Raw genomic sequence first — 18,095 nt, 5'->3', positions numbered from 1 at the left:
CAGCAACAGCAACATTGTTCGATGATCAGCTTTCATAGACTTAGATCTTCTCAGCAATACAATGATCTAAGATAATTCCAAAAGATTCATGATGGAAACTGGTATCCACATCCCAGAGAAAGCACTATAGAGGCTGAATACAGATCAAAGCATACCATTTTATTTTCTTCTCTTTTTTTTTTTTGCTTTCTTTCTCGTGGTTTTTCTCTTTTGTTCTGATTTTTCTTTCACAACATGACTAATGTGAAAATATGTTGAATATGATTGTACTGCTGTCTTGGAGAGGGAGAAAGGGACAGGAGGGAGGGAGAAAAAATTGGAACTCAAAATCGTATAAAAGTGAATGTTGAAAGCTATCTTTACATGTAATTGGAAAAAATATTATTCACTGGGGAAAATATTTTTGTAACTATTTCAATATAATGGCTTCCTTTGAAATCTTAGGTATTTTATTTTATGCTTTTAAGAACATTATTCTGAGAAAAGATCCACAAGTTTCACCAGACTGCCAGAGAGGTCCATGACAGAAAAAAGTTAAGAACCTCTCAGCAAATCCAACCTTTTTTCTTCCTGCCCATTTGGTAAGTAAGAGAACTGAGGATCGGAAAGGGGTTGCAATTTGCTCATGTTAGCAGGCAAGCTAGGGGTAGGATCTAAATCTTGTGACTCCCATTTTCCAGAGTTTTTTTGAGTAAAACTATAATATTTCACACATTTAATGGCAGCACTGTTGTATTTGTGTGATTTAAAAGGAAAAGAACTAATTTCCTGGTAAGAAAGAGAAGCATCACATTAGTTCTCTATATTAAAACAGGTTTGATGCAAACTACTTTTTTTTTCTCTTAAGGTTGTATTCAGTTTGTCACTCCTCAGGACTTTCTTTTTAAATAACATTCAGGAACTCAAGCAAACAGGGTGGCTTACTGCTGCTAAAAGGGGCTGAGGACTAGGAATGAGAATTCCGTTTTCTTAAGTCCTGGAAAGTTTTGATAAGCAAATACAGCCTGAGCTCTCTCTTTCCATTGGCTGTTTCTTCACCGCCAGATTTTGACACAAATAATCAGATTGAAAAATCAGGGAGGGGAACATTAGAAAGAAAAAAAAAAGGAGAAGTATCTATTTGAGCAGAGAGTAACAAAGTTGACAGAGTGGAAGAACGTTACCCAAAGAGAATGCTGTAAAAATCCTTTTATACACATTGTCTTTCTGGCAAGAACTGAAGTCATAACGTGAAGAGAGTGAACCTCTAACTCCCAAACAGGTGAATGATTTAAAAGTTGATTTCATAGATTTTTGATTTGCATGTCTAACTTAGATTTTTTTTTCAGTAGTAGTAGTAATGTAGCTCAGCTTGCAGTTCTACAAAAAACTCAGGGAAAACTATATGGCCTTTAAAAGATTATATAAATAAAAGTGTTTAGTGTATTAGCTAGGTCTGAAATGCTATGTTTTTTGCTGTGGTGTAATGAAAAGAGACTGGGAATTAGACAAGGTTTATAGTGGAACCTCTGATTCTAACTTGCTGTGTGACCTGGTGCAGATCACTTAACCTCTCTGGGACTGAATTTCCTAATCCATAAAATAAAGATATTTTACTTAGTAATCTCTTAACTCCCTACTTGCTCTAAAATTCCAAGTCTATATCATTTGGGACAATAGAAAGACCACTAGCTCTGGAGTCAGAAACTTAATCTCAAATTTCTCCGATGTTCACTGCCAGTATGCTCAGGGGCCATTTAACCTCTCTGGTCTTCAGTTTCTTCATCCGTATGTATGTGAATTCAGTGGCTGCTAACATGCCTTCCAGCTCTAAATCTATCTATGGTCCTTTGATTTGATCCTATGCTGTCCCTTCCAGTCTCTTGATATATGATACTATGATTCATGGATAACCAAGCTACAAACTCTCTTTTTGGATACTATTCATATTAAAATATGTTATACGTACCTATTTACCTTCAGGGCCAGATGCATTTACACACATGCTAACACTCTCCATTAGACTTCTTTTAAAAGATGGGCTGTTTCATTCTTTGTAACTGTATTCCCAGCACCTCCCCTGTTGCTTGGCACATAGCAACAGGTGCTTAATAAATGCTTATTGAATGATCCGCTGATGTTTCTCTACTAAAGTGTACTAAGCTGGAAGCCAGCAGATCAGAATTTTAATCACAGCTTTACCATTGTCTTTGAGCAAGACACCCCACCTCTCTATGGCTGTTTCCTGAGCTATAACATGAGAGCACTAAACTAAATGATTTCTAAGATCTATTCCAGGTTTAACGCCCCGTGACTCTGTCCGAATCCCACAAATGTTCATGGCACTTCTATAAATGTATAAATTCATGCATCTTTGTGTTCTTCTGTATATTAACAGACACTTTAAAGTTCCACACGGAAGTCTGTTTCTGCAAAACTCATAGAGACCACTAATATCCAACACCCGATCTCCTGACCCTCTGGCGAACAAGGGAAATACTTTCTTAATGTGTTGCATATATATGGAGGTGACCAACTCTGCATTCCTTGTGATTTTCACAATTTTTCAACCTTCCTTTCAGAAAAAGTACAGAGATGTGTGCAGTCTTTGAGGATGAGAGGGTAGAGATCACATTAGATCCACTTCTAACTAGCCTAATGACCATATTTGTGATGAGTATAAATGACTCACGGGGTTGGAACTCACCACCGCCACTCTCACCTGTGAAGAAAGGGCAGCTGGCTTCAAAAGATTTCAGTTCTGGTCCCTCCAATGAAACTTCAACAGCTTCTGAGGTTTTATAACCAGTTTAAAGTTGGATTGATTCATTTTTCTAAACTGCTTTTCTAAAAAATGTGCTGCATTCCCTAGAGATACAAGTTGAAGACAAGTCTGTTTATGATAAGGGCAGCATAAAATTCTGGCGACTACACTCTCTAGCTTTTCCTGGGTGGGTATGCTTCAATATAACTTGCAGGAGCTTTGCTGTGTGTGGCATAGTGTGCAAAGTGCTTCATGTTAGCCCTTAACTAGAACAAAAGAAAGGTTTGCCCCAGTTCAGCCTAGATCAGGGGTTCTCAACCCCTTTTGTGTCACAGATCCTTTTGGTAGTTTGATGAAGCCTAAGGACTCCTTTTATAATAATTACAAAAGAAACCAATGATATCAAAATACAGTTCTCAAAATATTTTTCCCATCCAACTTCACAAACCCCATAGAATTCTGTCTATACGCCTCTTAAACTTCTTAGTGGGAGTGAGGGAGAGGAATCTATGAGCCCCACTTTAAGAACCCCTGGCCTAGAAGGCGGTGGTATTTTTTCTTTCTTTCTTTCTTTCTTTCTTTCTTTCTTTCTTTCTTTCTTTCTTTCTTTCTTTCTTTCTTTCTTTCTTTCTTTCTTTCTTTCTTTCTTTCTTTCTTTCTTTCTTCCTTCCTTCCTTCCTTCCTTCCTTCTTTCTTTTACCACTGTAATGATTTTTTTTAAACTATAGGAACCACTTAGATATCCAAAGTCTGTATTTTCCATCTTGTGTGCTTTAGATATGCAACACAGTTTTGGAGTTTAGCAACAGATTATGACTAGCTCTTCCAAATTCTGTAGATCTGCTCAAAAAATGACATACTATTCTGACTTCTACAGCTAAAGGTAGATCAGAGGCATATCACAGAATCTTTTCAGAAAGCTTATCACTGGAGAGCTTGAACATGGTCTTTAAACACAAAGGAAGTCAAAATAGTCCCATGTTACCGACCCTGGGAAAATATTGTGAGAATTACCCAATGCTCCCTAAAAGGGAACCCCAAAATATGAGTTTCTTTGTTAAGGTGGTTCTGTCACATAAGGACACAGGCTCATAGACTTTTTGAATTGGAAATGAGCTCAGTGATCAGCTAGCCCAATCTTCTCATTTTACAGAGGGGAAATAGGCCCATAGATGAGAAATGACACCCCTCAAACTCATAGGATCATAGATATAGGGTTGGAATAGATCTTAGAGATCTTCTAGCCAAATCCCTTCATTTTACTAATAAGGAAACTGAGGCTCAGAGAGTCTAAATGACTTATCCAAGGTCACACAAGTGACGGAACTGGGATTTGAACCCCAGCCCCTGAACTCCAATTAAGTGTCCTTTCTAGTACTTTCTGCTGCCTCCTCAAGTCAATTGCATTCGAAGGTACTTACACTGATGGTGTGTGATATGCCACCCACCTCAGTTCTCTGGCCTAAATGGAAAGTGTCCTTGTATAACAAATCACAAGGTTTTGTTTACTTTTGTCCACAGCAGAAATGTACTATAATGCATCCAAGACCAAATGACACTCTATATCAAAACAAAATGTTAGATATTTTTACAGAAGCACCAAATGTCATACTAATTTAGGATCAGGGGCTGATATCTCTGGAATAGAGGTTTTCTGAAGAGATGTTAACAGTGGTTGACTTTCCGGACACTTGATAAGATCAAGTCACTTGCTTTATGAAGAAATCGGTGCATTCTTTCACAATCCGTGCCCTCAGATCTATGCCAGGATAGATCCGTGTGAATCAGAACTATGTTACTGGCTATTTAGTTGTTAATTAACTGCATTATGGATGATTAGTTCCTGTTTTCTTGTGTGGTGGTGAGGTGGAGGGGAAGGTTATAGAGCAAAGGGAAGTTCCTTTCAAGCATTTCTCAGTATATTTGTACTTAGGGCTCAGTCTAACTTGGGGTCCCTTGTGTCATTAATTTTAGTTTTGCAGTTCTTATAAAAAGAATCACATGGGGAAGAAAGGGGCAGCAAATTTTTGTTTGTTTTTGTTTTGACTCCATAGTCCTTTCTCCTCTCACATTCTATATCCAGCATCTCTTGCTTCTTTACCACAGAAAAACTAAAGAGGATTTTTCATTTGTTCTCAGGATCTGAAATTGGTCATTACAATTAATCCATGTTCTGCCATTTAGTACTTTTGCTTTCACCTATGTGATTGAAGATACAGGGGACCACATTATTGTGAGTATGTGTGGTTCTCCTAGTTCTACTTACTTTACTCTGCATCAGTTCCTATAAATATCCCCAGGTTTTTCTGGATTCATCATCTCTGTCATTTTTTTATGACACAATAATATTTCATTTTATTCATATGCCATAATTTTTCCAGATACTCCCCAATCAATGAGCTCCCATTTTATTTTCAGGTTGTTTTTCTTTTCTACCATAAAAAGTACTGCCATGAAGATTTTAGTATGTATGTGGATTGGCTGTTAGGAGACCTGGTTCCATTACTAACTATGGTGTGACTTTGGGCAAGTCTTCTCTGGGCCTCAGTTTATTCATCTATAAAATGGGGTAGATTGGACTAGATGAAATCTAAAGTTTACTTTTAGCTCTGAGATTCCATAAAGGAGACCAGGACATCTACAATCTAAATGGTGAGCCCTATTACCTCATCTGCCTTTCCTCCTGGAAAGGGAGAGATTTCCACCCCCACCCCTACCCGTATTTGTATATTTGGTTTTAAGGAAAGAGTTAAAAGAGATCAGGTGATCTCAGGAGAATTTGATTTGGCCATTCTGGGTTTATCATTGGTAAATGGAAGGGGTCCTGTGTGATCCAAAACATGAAAAATCACCAGGATGCCCCTGCCCTATAGTTTTGGTGAGGTTCCTCACCATTTCCTGCCTTAAGCCACTGAGTGGTATTTCTCTGTGGCTTTGGGAGGATAGTTATGTTGAGCCCCAGATGCAATGTGCACCCTGAAGGTAAAATCATGGGCATTTTCCCAGGTGCTTCAATGGGTGAAATAGAAGTATGATGAACTGATGAATTGTCCTACCCCTACCCCCAGCCCACCCTGAATCAATTCTATTGTTCCCCCTTAGGAGACCCCTCCCCATTTCTCTCTCTCTCTCTCTCTCTCTCTCTCTCTCTCTCTCTCTCTCTCTCACACACACACACACACACACACACAGAGCACTGTCTACTTTTAGCTACTCACATCTGGACCAGAGACACCTCTCTACTAAAAGGAAGCAAACCAGGCAGCTTCACAATTAAGCACCGGTCCTTTGGAGTCAATCTCTCTTTGGATCTTATTCTTTCATTACCCACATATCCTTGGGGAAGCATCCTAAACTATGCAACTTGGCAATCAGGCTTCTCAGCCTGGATTACCTTGACTTTTCCCTGAAGCTCTAAAAATAAAAAGAGTAATTATTTTCCATCTCCTGATTGGCAAACAGGTAACTTAAGCTTCAATGGTTCTGATTAAAAGCATTTAGAACAACAATAACTTTCCCTGAAGTGTCTGTGGGGGGCTACAAAGATCCAAAGTGGCTTCACCTACAGTGGTAGCAGGTTGCAGGTATGCCACCCAAGAGTACCAGAACAAATGCAAATCTTCATGCAAATCCATTCTCCACACCCCACACATTTCCCACCTTGAGCCCACCAAACCCTGACTACTCTCAGTAATCAGGGACTTAGCCTCTCTTGTTCCTCCAAGCCAAACTAATTTAGTGAAGGACAGAGTTGGAGGAAGAGGGAAGGAAGAGGGGAGGGGTGGTGGGTGAGTGTGTGTGTTGGTGGGGGGGGTACACGAGGGGAGGAAGACTGTGTCCCCAGGAGATAAGGAATTTATTGCAAGGAAAGTATGGGTGATTACAGTGCCAGCCTGTTCTGTTTGCTTGACAAGGGGCTGAGAGGGATAATACTCAGAGCCTTCTCATTGTCTGTCCTTCCCCTTAGAGTTTTTAGAATCCCAAATCCAGAAGGACTTCATAAAAAGCATTTAATCCAGGCCTGCACAACCTGCAGTCAGCCAAAAGATTTCAGCCAGCCTTCGAAAAATGTAAAAGATGTTTTCCTCTACATTTTTCGAGGGTTTCCTGAAATCCTTTGGCCTGCCATAAATGGGCCATGGGCCGAAGGTTGTGCAGGCCTGATGATCCATTCTTCTCATTTCACAGAAAAGGAAACTGAGCGTAGGGAGTTGACCCAACTTCCCCAAGATCGCACAGCTAGTGAGTGGCACAACTGAGACCACAACCCAGGTCTTCTGATGTTTAGACCAGTGTTCTTTCTATTCCCCTGACCCAGGCATTATGAGAGCTAAAGGAGGTATTTGGCTATCATGGGAAGAGTATCTACAGATCTAAGGGGATCAGGAAGGGCCATCTTCTGTCCCTGAGATTGGAAATTTGGGCAAAGACTTTTGGGTTTCAGAAGATGCAAAATCTGTTCCCATCTTTCTTTCCTTCCTGGGCCCTTGCTTAAAGAAAACACTGTTACTGGGTGTGAGAGATAGGTAGTATGACATTGAGAAAACAGGCAAATGCTGGTCCTTTGCGCTGCCTTGTTCTCCCTTCCTGGTTCAGGGAGCTCTCCCCTCTCCACCTTCTACAACTGCCCTAAAGACCAAAGCTTGATATTGTATGCTCTTGGTAATCTCTCCAGCAGTACACTCCTTCTCTGGGCCAAATGTTTTATCAGTGGATAACACCCACCTCAACCCTAAAGTGTTGTTCAGAGCTTGCTTTCTGAGGGTGCTACAATCCTTTTCCCGCGCTTTACAGATATCAGACTCGAAGCTCTGTGGGAGATAGGAAATTTTCAGAAATGATGTTGTCAGAAGAATTCAATTCAATAAGCATTTATTAAATATCTATCATATAGTAAAATCAACAAGCAGTTATTAAATGCCTACTGTGTGCCAGGCACTGGGCTAAGCATAAGGGATACACGAAAAAGCAAAAGACAGTCCCTGCTCTCAAAGAGCTCACAATCTAATGGGAGAGAAACAAACAAAAGGACAGTAGGCACTTAATATGGACAAACAGGGTCTATACAAGATATATACAAGATCTATGCAGGATGTATTGGAGAGATGATAGAAGGAAGGCACTAGTACTAAGGAGGAGCAGAAAAGACTTCTTATAGAGTGGGATTTTAGCTGGCAGTTGAAGGAAGCCAGGAAAGCCAAGAGATAGAGATGAGGAGGGCTAGAGTTGTAGGCATGATAGACAGCCAGTGAAAATTCATGGAGCTGGGAAATGAAGCATTTTGTTCAAAGAATGGCAAACTGGCCAGTGCTCCTGCATGGCAAATATGTTGAGTGGAGAAGACTGGAAAGGTAGGAAAGGGCTAGATTATGAAGGGCCTTAGACACCAAATAGAGATTTTTATATTTGATATGGGAGGTGATAGGGAACCTTTGGAGATTATTGAATCAAGAGGTGCTATATACATATTACTTCGATGATAAAAATAGAAGACATTGTTTTTGCTTCCAAGGATCTTACAGCTTTGTTGAGGACACACAGGCTATGAATAGTGTACATGAAACAAGCTAGTGCATAACCAAGTGCAAAGGGTAGTGTCCCATGGAGGAGATAAAATGCTGGGCTTGCAGTTAGGAGGGAAGAGCACTAGATTGGGAGCCTCTTAGAAGTTGACTTTTACCATTCTTTCTAACATCAGGTTTAGCGAAGTGCCTGACACAGAGTAGGCATTTAATAAATGCCTATTCACTGTCTTAGAACCTTGATGACATTCATGGCGTGATCCTGGGCAAATCATTCAACCTTTTTGATCCTCAATTTTCTCATCTTTGAAATGAGGTGGAGGGAAAGGGAGGAAACAATAGAGATTACATTTAGGCTATGGGGAAGATGTATAGAAAGTAAACTTTAAAGTTAAGTGTAAGTATCTGCTCTTAGAACTATTCAGTGTTAACTGGGTAGAACTCAAAAAACAATCAGAAAGCATCAGGAAAGGGGTATGGGAAAATGATGGAATTAACTTAATACTATCATCAGGCCTTTACAAATATTACCTCATTTGATTTGTTGTTATTCAGTCATTTCAGTCATGTCTGGCTCTTTGTGACCCAATTTGGGGTTTTCTTGGCAAAGATATTGAGTGGTTGGCCATTTCCTTCTCCAACTCAGACTGGGTTAAGTGACTTACCCAAGGTCACACAGCTACTAAGTGTTTGAAGCTGGATTGGAACTCAGGTCGATCTTGACTCCAGGCTCAGTAGTCTAGGCATGTGAGTGCCCAGCTGCCAGGGAGTATCTGAGTTGGGAATGAGTATTGCAGGCATAGTTTATCTTAATCATAGAGGTGTGATCTGTCTTGGAATACAAAGAATGAATGCTAAAGTACAACTTACACAGTGTTTTTCCTGTTACCTTCTTTGCACACAGTAGGCCCTTAATAAATGAGTGCTGAATTGATAGAAACAATCACTTATCACTGGCTTTTGTAGTAGCAGGTTTATACACTCAGCTTGCATGTCTTTGGAGTGTACAGAGACAAAAAATTGGCTTTGTTCAAATCTTCTGCTTAAGGGAATTAAAAGGTGTTAATGAGATGTGAGATTGGGTGGTGACCTAGGAGCAGAAAAGAGACAATGGCAACCCTACCCACAAAGGGAGGAGGTATGAGGATTAACCTCTGCTATTAAAGGAGACCCCCAGCAAGTTGGGAAAGAAGGTCCTGAAGAAGAGTTCTAGAGGACAGAGGCAGAGCAGAGGAGGCTGAGGAGGCAAGAAGCAGGGGAAGCAAGGGAGACAGGGGAGAGAGGGGAGAGAGAGAAGAGAGGAGAGACAGGAGAAAGAGGAGAGAGAGGAGGCAGGAGAGACATGAGAGAGAAGAGAGACAGGGGAGAGGGGAGGTGTAGGGGAGGGAAAGAGCAGGGGAGGGAGGGGAGGTAAGGGGGAGGGGCGCGGAGAGGGGAGGCAGAGGATAGAAGGGGCCAGCAGGCAGCAGGAGAAGCAGAAGAGGCAGGAGACTGACTAATCCAGAATAATTTCTAAAGGGAATAGCTGAAGGCCAGGACTCATGATTAGAGCAAGTCTCTAGTTGTCCTGTCTACAGATCCACTTAGACTCTTAAGGACTCCCAGTCTGAGAAGGCTGGCCTGGGGGTGAGAGATAAGACTGGAAGCACATTTTCTGTGACTGTTTTCCCCTCTGAAAAATGGGAATCCTTGTCTCTTCCCTCTTCCTTTACCCTTGTGGAGAAAGGAATATGGATCAGCTAAGGTTCTTGTAGGAGGAAAATACTAGCTCTGATTTCACAATATGATTGTTGAGGTCTCATGTGATAACTATTCAGTTTTGAAGGGCAGTGTGGTGTAGTAGGGAAGATTTGAATCCCTCACCTCTGACCATTTTAAAAAATGGGAATGACTTGATTTGCCCTACCTAACTCAGGTTTTTGTGAGGAAAGTTCACAAAGTACTGTATGAATTCAAGTCCTCCAGGAGGAGGTGGTAGAAAGGGAAGATTCCCATTTTTCTTGCTAATTTTGGAAGGACCCCTGGATTTGGAATCAGAATATGGTTCAAGTCACGACTTTGCCTCTTACTACATTTGCATTTGCAAGTCCCATAAACCCTTAGTCACAGGGTTTCCTCAACTGTAAAATTAAGATGACAAAATGTGCCTGACTTACTTTTCCAGGATTGTTATAATGAATGTGCTTTAAAAAGCATTACAAAAGTGTGTTAATGTTGCTGTTGTCTTTATTTCAGCTCCAGAAAGGTGATTAAAAATGCCTCGTTCCTTCCTGGTCAAGAGTAAAAAGGCTCACACTTACCATAAGCCTCGAGCCCAGCATGATGATCTATTGTGGGCTCACATCCCACCTTCAGGTGAGCCAGGTGAGCCTTCTTTTGAGACCTCTTGGGTAGACACTAGACTTCATAGGTTCACATATTAAGATTTTCCTTCCTTTTTTCATCCCTAAGCTTTACATTCGTCCATCTTTCACAATCCTTTCTAACTCCCAGGAATAATGGAAGCCTTGAAATTCCATCTGCTCTGGACATGCTACTGGGAAATAAGAAATACAGGAAATGGGGTACAGAAGTCTATCTTGCCCTATAGGAAAATAGAAGGGGAAGGGGATAAGAGAAGGGGAGAGAGATAGAAGAGAGGACAGACTAGGGGAAGGGATATTCAGAATGCTTGACATCTTGGGGTGGGGGGACAGGGGAGATGGGGTGAAAATTTAGAATTCAAAAACTTGTAGGAGTGAATGTTGAAAGCTAAAAAAAAATTTATATTAAAAAAAAAGAAATTCCATCTGCTCTGGATACCTTTCTAGAATTTCAAGGGTGTGGCATTGTGGAAAGCACATGTTAAAGATGGAGTCAGAGGCCCTGGAGTTCAAATACCTAGCTCTGTGGCTTATTATCTGTATGGGTTTTTTAACCTGTCTGGATCTCTATTTCCTTAGCTGTAAAAGGAATTGGACCAGATGACCTCTGAGGTCCCTTATGGCTCTAACTATATGATCCTACATTAAGGAAGTGTCCATCAGTTAGGAAATGGCTGAACAATTGATGGTACAGAAATGTGATGGAATGCTATTGTGCTGTAAGAAATGGGGATGAGGATGGTTTCAGAGAAACCTGAGAAGATTTTTATGAACTGAAGCAGAATCAACTGAGCATAACCTGAACAATTTTTACAATGACTGACCGACAATATTGTAAAAACAGACAAATTTGAAAGACTCGCTAATGATCAGTCTCAATGCCAGGGGGGTACTCATGGTAAAACATGCTATCCACCTCCTGATCCACCTCCTGATGAGAGGTAAAAGACTCAAGAGAATGAAACTTTTTTTTTGGACTTGGCTAATTTGGGATTTTTTTTTGCTTGAATATATATTGTAACAGGGATTTTGTCTCATGTCCCCCAAACTACATTGTGAGTGCCATAACCCTGGGATGTCATTTTATCTCAGCTTTATGCATCCCTTAGCACCTAGTACAGAGCTCTACAAACAGTAGGTGTTAGTCAAATGAATCAATTTGTTGCTTATCAAACAATTATTAAGCACCTGGGAGAGGTACAACTTTTAAATATGAAATGGTCCCTGCTCTCAGCTTATATTCCAGTGGGGAGATATGACATACACAGGTTAACATACAACAATGCATAAAATAAAAGAAGTGTATTAGAGAGTCACCAAAAGAAAAATGTTTTCTGTAAGGTTGGGGGATGGTTCTGGTAGTGGTAAATGTTCCCAACTAAAGAGAGGGGAAGGCTTCCTGGAGGAGGTGGTGTTGGGAAGTTGGAATTTCAATCCCATGCCCCCATTCGCCTTCCCTTCAGGTCAGAGGACAATGTATTGCTATTTCCAGAGATTTCTTCCCTTAGATGGTATTTCCTTCAGAGATCACTCCCTTGGAAGGAAATTGCAGATGTGATTGTCTCCAGGGAATGGTAACTCTCAAAGCACTTCTTGCCCTGCAGTTACCACCAACCAGGTCCTGGGGGACACCACAACTTTTAGTAGCCCAAACCAATTTCCAGACTGGGATGACTCTAAAGAAGACAATAACAAGGATCAGGGTCTGAGCAGGACAACATCAGTTCCAGGTATGTTTTTCAAACCCCCTTCCAAATCCCTCTGGGAGAACCAAGGTTAATTTACCATATTGGCACCCAAGGGCCAGAGGGAGTAGAAACGAGAAGGCGTGGGTGTGGGAAAGGTTGCACTGCTTCCACGAAGGTGGAATAACTAACCTGAAAGAGCTTATTCGAAAGAATGGCAGACCCAAGAGGGCAGTGGTCTTGGATTTCTGGAAGGCTGGAGGAACAGAGAAGAGAGTTAAGGTCATAGAACTAGCTTAGTCCAAGGCAAAGCAGAGGCTGAGATACCCTTGAGGCATAGGGGCTAAATTATTGTTGTTGTTTGTCCTTTGTCCACTAAGAGGAAGAATAGAAGAGGTGTGATAGAGAATCCATTCCTTCCACACAGCTTAAATTCAACCTTCTGCAGGAGGCCTTTGCTGGTCTCCCCAAATGCTAGTGTATTACCTTATGTATTGGCTTTTTGAATTTTTGAAATTACCTTCCATTTACTCTGTGTTTCTTATATGTACTTCCTTATTTAAATGCTGTCTCCCCCACCAAAATGTGAACTCCTTGAGAGCAGGGACCACCATTGTCTTTCTTTGTAGCCCTAGCATTTGGCACAGTCCCTGCAACATAGCATGGTTGAGGTCAGAATAGGAGAGATTAGACCTATCATTTCACCTCCCTCTGCCAATGCAAGTAGTCACCTCTTTGAAACTTAGACAGAGTTGCTTGGGGGTGGTGAAACTGACTTTCCCAGGGTCATCCAGTCAGTGTATGTCAGAGCTAGGTTTTGAACCCAGGTTTTCTTGATTGTAAGGCCAGCTTTTTAGCAACTACCCTGTGCTTCCTCATACTAAGCACATAGTTCTCTTTTGTTAAATGCTTGTTGACCAAGATGCATCCCAAGAGTCCTTACTACTCAAGCAAGACAGGATATTGGCTACTTGACAGGGGTAGGCTTTGGTCAGGGCTGAGGGTGGGTGGGATATTACAGTTTTTTCTTTAGGCTCATTACCCTGCTTACTCAGTAGAGGAGCTATGCAGTAGTTTCTGTCCTCATGTTTCTCCTCTATCCACACCCCCAGAGACTTCCATCTTGGCTCTCCAGGCCCAGGACCATGGCTTGGCTCCTGCCTCACCCTCCTACTACAAACACAGCTTCTCTTGGGATGCCTTCTCTTCTCCTTATGGCTATGGACAGATTACCTCCACCATGCAATCTGCCTTCCTAGAGAACTCAGTAAGCTTGTATGGCAGCTCACTGGTGCCCAGCTCTGACCCTCCTTTGGACTACAGTCTACATTACTCCCCTGGCATGGAAGCCTATCACTGTGTCAAGTGCAATAAGGTAAATCATCAGAGGAAACAGAAGAGATGCACTTTGGATGTCATCTCAGAGCAAGTTATCTGGTCTTTCTGTCCTCTACTATGCCTACCTTCTCCTTTGCTATCATAGGATGTCCCTGAATTATCTGGTCTTGATTTTGAATCAGGGGACTGTGGATCTATGATGGGAATCAAATAACTATGGAATTTTAGCGGACCTAAGAACATAGAATGTCAAAACTGGGAAGGACCTTAAAATAGGTAATAGTAGGGATGAAAGGGATCTTAACCTTTTTAGTAACCCTAACCCTTGAAAGTCTGGTGAAGCCTATGGACTCCTCAGAATAATGCTTTTAAATTAAAAAAAAACAGCAACAACCCATATAGGAATACAAAGGAAACCAATTATGTTGAAACAGTTATCAAAATATAAAAAAAAAAGTTTAGAAATCCAGGTTAAGAACCTTTGCCTTAGGCTGTTAATTCCTTCATTTCATAGAAGAGGAAACAGAGGGGTTATGTGACTTGCCTGACAACATCACACCATCAGTTCTGTTAGAATAAAGATTCAAAGGGGCAGCTAGGTGGTGCAGTGGATAGAGCACCAGCTCTGAAGTCAGGAGTACCTGAGTTCAAATCCGGCCTCAGAGCAAACACTTGACACACTTACTAGCTGTGTGACACTGGGCAAGTCACTTATCCCCAATTGCCTTATATAAAAAAAAAAGAATAAAGATTCAAACCTAGGTCTTCTGACTATCAACCTAGTGAGAGGGAAGGAAAGAGAAGGAAGGAGGGGAGCAATTTTTGTGAATATCATTTATTTATAGATCATACCTATATTCCCTTCTCCCTGCTCCCTCCCAAAGAGCAATAGAACAAAGGAGAGAAAAAGAAGTAGTAGTTCAATAAAATTAGCCAATACATAGAAGAGGCTGATATTATCATTGCTCTGCAACCACAGTCCCTCATCTCTATAAAGAAAAGGACAGGGGCAGGGTGTTTTCATCTTTTCTTTCGGACCAAACTTGGTTATTATAATTTCAAAGTATTTATTTTCTGTTGTTTCATTGTTGTTTTTCCATTTCCATGCCATTCATTATGTATATTGCCTTTCTACTTGTGCTTATTTCACCTTCTATCACTTAATAATGACAGCTAACATTTATATAATGCTTTCTATGTGCCAGGCACTGTGCTAAGCCCTTTACAATTATTATCTCATTTGATCCTCACAACTCTAGGAGGTAGGAGCTATTATGATCCCCTTTTTATAGATGAAGAAACTGAGGCAAACAAGAGGTTAAGTGACTTGCACAGGGTCACGTAGCCAGGAAGTATCTGAAGCTACATTTGAACTCAGTCTTTCTGACTCTAGGCTCAGCTCTCTATCCACTGGGGCACTTAATTGCCCTGAAGACTTTGTCAAAGTTGTCTTATGCTTCTCTATACTCAGTCCAGGGCTCTTCTCACTGCTTCTATGGAGAAGTAGAATAGAATAATCTTGGCTGCCCAAGGCTTGAACCTTTTTTTACTCTTAGGAAACCTACCAGACCACTACTTCAGTGCAATCCTGTGGTGGAAGGATTAGACCTCAGTGGAAACACCTTAGCCCTCACCCACTGTCTTCTCTTTCCCCCATTCTTACCTCCCTACAGGTATTTCCTACTCCCCATGGACTGGAGGTTCATGTTCGGAGAACCCACAGTGGGACTCGACCCTTTGCTTGTGAAGTTTGTGGCAAAACATTCGGCCACTCAGTCAGCCTTGAGCAGCATGCTCATATACACTCCCAGGTAGGTGGTTTACAATGGGTAGAGGGAAAAGGGAGCAAGAATTTTTCTTCTTTCCCGCTCCATTCTGCCCCTTCCTAAAAGAGACAACTCAGAGTAGAAGAAGGCAAGAAGAGGAGAGAGGAGACAGATGGGGAATCCTTTCCCATACCCACACCTCAGCCATCTTCATTTCTATTATCTGCCTCAGTTTGTCACCTTTTTACCAACACCACATCTCTCTTTCCCTCCTCCCAATCCCCAGGCAGAAGGCCAGGATGCACCACAGATGGCAAAACTCCAGGTGCGGAGGCAGTAGTCTGAGTTGCCAAGGCTTCCTTCCCAATCCCCAATTCTCAATATTCCCTTCAGGATATTCTAAAAATCCTCAAAACCATTAAAAATAAGCAGGGCATACATACAGCGAATACTGTCAGAACATTCACTTATAACCTAGTGACACCTCTCCCCCTTTACCCCACGAAGATAGAAATGGGGACCCTAATCTCCTAGGTCCCCAGTGTTCTCAAAGTCATCCCAATTGAGTCTCCTGTTCCTCAGGGGATCCCAGCTGGGTCCAGTCCTGCTCCAACGTTCACAATAAATGACCCTGAGGTTCCACCTGCACCTGACCCCCCGGGCCCCCGTTTCCTCCGGCAGGAGAGGAGCTTTGAATGTAAGATGTGCGGCAAAGCTTTCAAGCGCTCCTCCACCCTGTCTACCCATCTCCTCATCCATTCGGACACACGGCCTTACCCCTGCCAGTACTGTGGCAAGCGCTTCCACCAGAAGTCAGACATGAAGAAACATACCTACATCCACACTGGTAAGCTGAGTACATCTACACAAATACCAAAACCCAGAGAGGTTGAGCTCTCCATGTTCTAGGGGTCGGGTTATCTGTAGCATTTGCTTCATCCCAGACTGTAGTCCTCTTCACTCAAGAATGTTGGTGGACCTGACGTCGTTGTGTGAGTGTGAATGCATACTCAAAAGGGTACAACCTTTGGTTAATATTGGCCTCAGCCAAGCCACCTTGGGACACCAAACTAATTGAAAAAAAGAGCCAAAGTAATTATCCTGACTTCAGTTTTGTGTCATCAATACCATTACTCCCCAGGCCGAGCTCTGAAAGAGAGGCTAAGTCCCCAGAATAGGGGTAGGAAGGCTAAAGATCAAGGAGAATTCAGGAATCTAGGAAGACCTAGAAAGAGCAATGCCTAGGTTCTAAAACTGCCCCCTTCAACTTTTCTTTTTTTTTTTTTAGTTTCAATTTGTATTCAGACATCATGAGTTCTTTCTCTGGGAATAGATAGCATTTTTCATCATAAACTCCTTCAGAGCTGTCTTGGATCATTATGTTACTGAGAATAACTACGTCATTCATGGCTGATCATCTAACAATATTGCTGTTACTTTGTACACAGTACATTTCACTTTGCATCAGCCCATGCAGGTCTTTCCAGGTTTTTCTGAGAGCGTCTTGCTCATCATTTCTTTTAGTAAAATATTATTTTACCATAATCAACTTTTATTTTCTTGCAGGAGAGAAACCTCACAAGTGTCAGGTGTGTGGGAAGGCTTTCAGCCAGAGCTCCAACCTGATCACCCACAGTCGCAAACACACAGGCTTCAAACCTTTTAGCTGTGAGCTCTGTGCCAAGGGCTTCCAGCGCAAGGTAGACCTTCGGCGCCACCGGGAGAGCCAGCACAGCCTCAAATGAATGATGCTTCCTCATTGCAAACACCAGCAGGCCAGGACTTTCCCTGCTGAACCTCAAGAGAGGTTGGACGCCTCTGCATTTTGGGTTCTTCCTGTGTGGACGATTTTTCAAAAGAAAAGAGCACACATAGATTGGGAGCTAGGTCACTTGGACTATAGCCTGAGTTGTACCACTCACTCTATCTCTTTGGACCTCAGTTTCTTCATCTGTAAAATGAAGGGTTTGGGTTAAGTAGTTAGTAAAATGCTATTTTGGCCATAACTTGAACTTGAACTGGATCTGGTTCACTTTAGAGACATAGAGATGGAATGAGCCAGAGATTGGAAGAGAGGCAGGGGGAAAAGACTTACCATCCTTTCTTTGGCTGCAAATTCATTCACTCTTTTGACTAACATTTATTGAGTATATTCTATGTGTAAGGCTCTGTGATGAGAACTGTTGAGGTAGTTTGGTCTTGATTTTTATATTCTTTTTTTTCCCAGGACATAATGGTGTGGCTCCTTAGCTCTAGTAGGAAGTGCAAGAGACCAGTCCCAGCTGGTACAGTTCTCCATTAGGGCCCTAGCCCTTCTATCTAGGAGACAGAACCGTGTACTTCCAGCAGCAACTTCTATGTTCTATACTCCATCCTTTTGGGCATTGTGAAATAAAATGTAAATTTAAGAAAGTATGTTATCTCTGGGGTCATTGTGTTTCCCACATTTGCAGAGTTTCTCCTTTAGCTAAGGACCTAATATGACAGCTATCCTGGGACCCTCACTCTTAAGAGTTTCCTGCACCTTACCACCCATATTCTCACCCACCATGACCCCAAAGACCTGTTATTTCTCAGGGAATGCATCCTAAGATCTCACTCCTTCAAGGTCTGAAGATCACTCTCCACCCCCACCCCCATCCCCACTCATGGTCATCAACTGGCATTGCAGGGCACTA

At 41.8% G+C, this 18,095-nt stretch overlaps 1 protein-coding gene across 3 annotated transcripts; it reads left to right on the top strand.

Moving 5' to 3' along the window:
- The first annotated feature begins 1,126 nt into the window (after nucleotides 1–1,126).
- GFI1B (growth factor independent 1B transcriptional repressor) lies at nucleotides 1,127–17,795 on the top strand. 3 transcript variants are annotated; one of them, XM_020982011.1, is made up of 7 exons: nucleotides 1,127–1,261; nucleotides 10,501–10,620; nucleotides 12,233–12,358; nucleotides 13,426–13,688; nucleotides 15,325–15,462; nucleotides 16,000–16,264; nucleotides 16,984–17,795. In XM_020982011.1, the coding sequence occupies exons 2-7, from the start codon at nucleotides 10,521–10,523 to the stop codon at nucleotides 17,160–17,162; spliced, it is 1,071 nt and encodes a 356-aa protein (XP_020837670.1). In that variant the 5' UTR covers nucleotides 1,127–1,261; nucleotides 10,501–10,520; the 3' UTR covers nucleotides 17,163–17,795. The 3 variants fall into 3 exon arrangements, with proteins under 3 accessions (XP_020837670.1, XP_020837671.1, XP_020837667.1); XM_020982012.1 differs by having other exon boundaries at nucleotides 10,501–10,629; nucleotides 16,099–16,264; XM_020982008.1 differs by having other exon boundaries at nucleotides 10,501–10,629.
- Nucleotides 17,796–18,095: the final 300 nt, after the last annotated feature.

Source organism: Phascolarctos cinereus, unplaced genomic scaffold (genome assembly GCF_003287225.1).
Source record: "Phascolarctos cinereus isolate Bilbo 61053 unplaced genomic scaffold, phaCin_HiC Scaffold_2;HRSCAF=192, whole genome shotgun sequence".
Lineage (NCBI taxonomy): Eukaryota > Metazoa > Chordata > Mammalia > Diprotodontia > Phascolarctidae > Phascolarctos > Phascolarctos cinereus.
This window is presented reverse-complemented; position numbering and strand designations above follow the sequence as displayed.

Bases quoted from the DNA above. Each gene is read 5' to 3' on its own strand.
- GFI1B (XM_020982008.1), top strand. From the start codon at position 10,521: ATGCCTCGTTCCTTCCTGGTCAAGAGTAAAAAGGCTCACACTTACCAT. The intron at 10,630-12,232 runs GTGAGCCTTCTT...CTTGCCCTGCAG, and splicing joins CCCACCTTCAGGTGAGCCAG to TTACCACCAACCAGGTCCTG. The intron at 16,265-16,983 runs GTAAGCTGAGTA...ATTTTCTTGCAG, and splicing joins ACATACCTACATCCACACTG to GAGAGAAACCTCACAAGTGT.